At 35.6% G+C, this 5,328-nt stretch overlaps 1 protein-coding gene across 1 annotated transcript; it reads left to right on the top strand.

Moving 5' to 3' along the window:
* The first annotated feature begins 1,260 nt into the window (after positions 1-1,260).
* On the top strand, positions 1,261-4,518 carry LOC140037017 (E3 ubiquitin-protein ligase DIS1-like). Its single transcript, XM_072080550.1, has 4 exons — positions 1,261-1,493; positions 2,415-2,649; positions 2,980-3,366; positions 3,863-4,518. The coding sequence occupies exons 2-4, from the start codon at positions 2,440-2,442 to the stop codon at positions 4,181-4,183; spliced, it is 918 nt and encodes a 305-aa protein (XP_071936651.1). The 5' UTR covers positions 1,261-1,493; positions 2,415-2,439; the 3' UTR covers positions 4,184-4,518.
* Positions 4,519-5,328: the final 810 nt, after the last annotated feature.

Raw genomic sequence — 5,328 nt, 5'->3', positions numbered from 1 at the left:
AACTTCTATCCAAACAAACTCACTATTTTCATTTAAGATTAATCTTATACACTGACACTGCATATATTATAAAATTTGGATGCATGACAACTAATTTTCATTTGAATACACTAATTTGCATCCAAACAAGTTTGGATGCATGACAACTAATTTTCATTTGATAACTAATTTTCATTTGAAATCTAATTTTTTTTTCACATATGACATACATTTAGATTTAATATTGTATACTTTGTTAGTACATTGACGAATAAGGTCATTAATACACTATAATGCCAGAAACTCCTCTAATCACTTTGAAAAAGAGTTTGCAGTTAAACCTTTTTTTAATAACCTTTTGAGCTACGAATGCCCATACATTTGGTAGAATAATAGTATAATACCATCTTAACCAAAATAAAATACTAATGTTTTGCAATTTTCAAAAGGTTTTTTTTAAGGGGTGCCAATTAGACATTAATTAACATATCTACATCACATCCAACCCCTATCATGTTACGTGTATACATTAACAATTATTAAGAAATCAAAAGATTTCTTATTTACAATCCCTTCCACTCCATTTTAACATCTAACCTAATCCCGTCTTTTGGCTTTTATACACTTTAACACTACATTTTTAAAGTATCAATTGAATACAACTAAAACCCTTTATATAACGGTCTGTCTAACGGGTGTTCATACGATAGTCGTTAAAATATATTTCAAGTGTTATATTTTTAGAAATATAAGATTAATTAAGAAAAGTAAATAAATATAAGGAACGGTAGGCAAGATTAAACAGAAAATATATATAAATATAAGAAAGAATAATAATTATTAGTATATATATGTATATATATATATATAATAAGTTAGGTGAATGTTAGATGTTTATTGTTAGAAAAATCCTTTTTAAAATATGTAATTACGCATAACTACTGTTCACAAACACTAAGCCTATGATTACGCATAAGTACAAATTGTTCACAAACGCTAAGCCATGTTGGTTTATTACGCTAAGCCAAGTTGATCTAATAAACTTTTCATCTTCTTTTTGTCAAGTTGTTCCCAGTTTTGTATTCTTTCGACAAGTCTCTCTCCCCTCCGACGTCCACGCTCCCCCGCCCCCCCCCTCCCCCCCCCCCCCCCCCCTCTCTCTCTCTCCTCTTACGGCTTTAGTTTGAAAATTGAAAATTGAAAAGAGGGTTTCGGTTCGTATATACAGTTCCAATTTCTCATTTTCTCCTCCTAACATCTCTTGATTTCATTCGCTACCCTATCCACGCTATGCCAGAGTGCCGGACAAAACTATGCAAGAATCCCGCACTAAATTCTATATTATCTTCTCCATTTCTTTGATTCGTCATTTGATTGATTGATTGGTAGGTCGGTTGGTTGGATTTTTTTGTACTTTTATAACAGAAATCACCAAAGCCCTCTTTAGGGGTTGGTTCTCCTCCTTTTCTTGTCTCTCCTCTTGTGGGATTTTGATTCTACCGTAAATTCTCCAGGTACTTTCTTTTTCTTTTCTCGCTGATATCCCAATTTGCTCTGGGTTTTCTTGTTCCAGAAAATTCCGTTGAGTTTTTTTGGTTTATTTTTTGTTGTTTTCCTAGTCTTTTTATTTTTTTGCTAGTTAGTACTATTTTCAGAGGTAGATGTTCATTTGAGATCTGATATGGGTTCGGTTTGAAAGCGGTTTCAACTTCGGTTGTTTTCTGATTTTGGGATTTTATTTTGGTTTTGAAATTCATATGCTCCAAATTTCTTGTGTCATAAATTTTAATGTGTACGGTTTTTTAAATCAAATCTGTCTGATCCGAAATTGGATAAATGATATGCCGTACATTAAATCACCAATTTTATACGATTGTATCTGAATATAATTGTGTACAAATAGGTCAACATTCTTCTTTTTTTTTTCAATGAAATAATATTTGAGTATTGATAAAGGAATAAAGTTCTGAGATTTTTAAGGCCATAATGGATGGTTATTTTTCAATTAAAAGCATTTGGGAATCTGGGAAATGGTTTTATTGGTGCAATGATGTCATTTTGCTTTGAATAGTTGGCGTGGAAAAGATGATCAGTCGTTTGGAGATATGTGCAAGTGCATCATTCAGTGTCTAGTTCTTGATATCGTGAACACTAAAAAGTTCAATCATTTAGTAGTGAGAATGTGACCGTTATCTTATCAGTAAATTTGACTCTTACAGTATGATGTCGATAAGAGTTGGCAGGGTTTAACTATTTCTTCTTGTTTCCCTTTTAGTCTTCTCGATTTATTATTTTTGGTGTAGTTTGTATTTGATTGCATTTTACTTCTGGTCTGTAATTTGCTGCTGTGGTGGATGCTGTTTGTTATAGTTTTGCTTTAATGAATTTGAATGGTTATGTATGCTACTCAACGTATTAACTGAATTGACATGTAGAGGGTCTGAGCTGCTTATTCTGGTGATGTCAACTGGAAATTGTTATTTCGATGACTTGCGCAACAAACCTGAGGTCATTGATCCTGCTCAGGATGAAGAATTACTGGAAGTTAGCGAGCACATGAATGACGCTACTCAAATTGCTGTGAAACCTAATCTGACTGTTTCTAGCAGTGTTCGTGAGTTGTTGGAATGTCCTGTCTGCTTGAATGCAATGTACCCTCCTATTCACCAGGTACTTATATTTATTTTAATATTTTGTACGTGATGTCAGTTCGCGGTCAACTGAAAGTAATCATAGATCATCAGTTTATAGCTGCATCAATTTGATCTAGTGTACCCTTAAGTGCTCAACATCTGTAATAATAATCTTAAGGGACATTCTCTTGGTATTTCTTGTTTCTGTTATTTCTCCTGTGTAATAGCATTTACATGTTGAAACTTATCATTTGATGACATGGTATATGTGAATCATTTAAGAAGTTTATCTTGTACACATATCTTCATTTATCGTATAGTTATCGCAGTTTAATTTAATTATATTGTTTTCTGCTTACTGTTGCAGTGCTCGAATGGGCACACCATTTGTTCTGGTTGCAAGCCTAGGGTGCACAACCGCTGCCCAACCTGCAGGCATGAGCTTGGCAATATCAGATGTCTTGCATTGGAGAAGGTGGCCGCATCCCTTGAGCTTCCTTGTAAATATCAGAGTTTTGGGTGCATGGGCATATATCCTTATTACAGCAAGTTAAAGCATGAATCTCAATGTTCGTTTAGACCCTACAACTGCCCCTATGCAGGATCTGAGTGCACGGTCATTGGTGACATTCCCTATTTGGTGGCCCATCTAAAGGATGACCACAAAGTTGATATGCACAATGGCAGTACTTTTAACCATCGTTATGTCAAATCAAATCCACATGAAGTGGAGAATGCTACATGGATGCTCACAGTAAGTATTGTCCCCAAGCGGCTTTGATGGTCATTCGCTGGTGGTTGGTAGTTTTCTCCTACCTAAGCCTAGGTTTTTAACCCCCAGCTATCTAGTTTGTTTAGCCATTCCTTTTCTTTTACTCCTTTCATCTTCTCTGTCCTCCCCCCCCCCCCCCCTTCTCTTTCTCCCCAGTTGTTAAGAGTATGACAACCATTTTGTGTGTGATAAAATTGTTGATTGCCAAAGGTTGTGAAAAGCATATACAAGAAATTGGTACTTTAAAAAGGAGTTAATGCATATAAAGCAATATGATGGGATTTATTAGTAACTCCATTCAGGTTTGTAGTTCTGATCTTTGACGTCCTTGCTGTCTGGGCAATGAACTTGTAGGAAATAATGAGGAGTCCTATTAATTAAACTGCCCATTGCAATCCTTTGTTTGATAACCTTTAATAGCTTCTCTTATACATTTGTAGCAATCTGTTTACCTCTTGTACCTTCTTTTTTAATTTAGGTTTTCAGTTGCTTTGGGCAATACTTCTGCTTGCATTTTGAAGCATTTCAACATGGTATGGCGCCAGTTTACATAGCATTCTTGAGGTTCATGGGTGATGACAATGAGGCCAAAAACTATAGCTATAGTCTCGAGGTTGGCGGGAATGGCAGAAAGATGATATGGCAGGGAATTCCTAGAAGCATAAGAGATGGCCACCGCAAAGTTCGTGACAGTTTTGATGGCCTCATTATCCAACGTAACATAGCCCTGTTTTTCTCTGGCGGGGATCGGAAGGAATTGAAGCTCAGAGTCACAGGTAGGATTTGGAAAGAGCAGTGATGAGTTATAGCGCCACAGCTTCCGTCATTGTTTGTTATCTTAGGGGTAGATTTGTTCTTTTAGCTGTTGAGAGTCTTCTGGTCATGTATTTTCTGAACTTTAAGGAGGCAATCCCTCTTTGCAACTATGCAGTGAATACATGAGTGAGAAGTCCTGATTTTATGCAATTCATCATGCTTGTGTTGTGCAACATATAGTTAGTGCAATACTGCTAATGTTGTTTTAGTGTATCTAGCAGTTATTTAGTATGTACTCTAGCTACCATGTCAATGTAGTCCGGAGAATTCTCCTTAAAATATTCTAATGTATGTCTAGTGAAAAAGTTATTCCGGGTCTTCGAAAGAAATAGTTAATTCTTCTTTACCTATGCCCGTGTAAAACATTGTTTGATGTAGGGTACCATCCAGCAGTGTGTTCTGAGTGAGGGGCAGACGATTGTGTAGTTTAGTGTACTTAACTGAAGGCCTGCTTACTACACAATTGAAAAAAAACAGCATCAATTATTGGTCAAACATATTCATTTGTTCCAATCAGAAAGAAATGTTTTGGATATTAACGAATCTGAATACGCTTTTAATTGGCTTACTGAATGAAATGTGAAGTGCCTGTAACTGAAATAATGGGTGGTTTTTATCTGCAGTTTGTAGTAATCTCCAGTGGGGGATTTTCCAGCAAGCATCAGGAAGTCAATGACAATTTTTTGTAGTCTAGCGAGCACAAGTGTAAACCAATTACACTAGAAGTAGTGGGCTATCAAGAGAGTTTTAAAACTCTACTTGAATATAGATTAAAGGATTAAATTCATTAAACTGCATTCTAAAATTTCAGACTATTGGAAAGCTCACCAGCGGGTGCGTTGGCATCAGTTTGGGTCGGTGGTAGTTTAGTCCCTTCGAGATTTTCCTTGGATCGCTTTGGATTCTCTCCCCTAATTATAGAGTAGGGATAGGTATAGTCAGTAGTACTTCAGTTCCTTTTAGATTCTCTTTAGATCCCCTTTTTCCCTAGTATAGAGTGGGAGTAGGTATAGATTAGAATAGGGAAAATCATACAAAACGTCCCTCACATTTTATAAAATAACTTTTTTTATCTCTTACTTTTAAAAATATAATTTTGCATTCCTTACAAGTTTACATTGGTCAAAT

Source organism: Coffea arabica, chromosome 2e (genome assembly GCF_036785885.1).
Source record: "Coffea arabica cultivar ET-39 chromosome 2e, Coffea Arabica ET-39 HiFi, whole genome shotgun sequence".
NCBI lineage: Eukaryota > Viridiplantae > Streptophyta > Magnoliopsida > Gentianales > Rubiaceae > Coffea > Coffea arabica.
Note: the sequence above shows the minus strand (reverse complement) of the source record. Positions and strands in the feature narration are given on the sequence as shown.

Excerpts from the sequence above, each read along its gene's own strand:
- LOC140037017 (XM_072080550.1), top strand. The coding sequence starts at position 2,440 with ATGTCAACTGGAAATTGTTATTTCGATGACTTGCGCAACAAACCTGAG. Across the intron at positions 2,650-2,979 it reads TGTACCCTCCTATTCACCAG|TGCTCGAATGGGCACACCAT; the intron begins GTACTTATATTT and ends TTACTGTTGCAG. Across the intron at positions 3,367-3,862 it reads ATGCTACATGGATGCTCACA|GTTTTCAGTTGCTTTGGGCA; the intron begins GTAAGTATTGTC and ends TTTTTAATTTAG.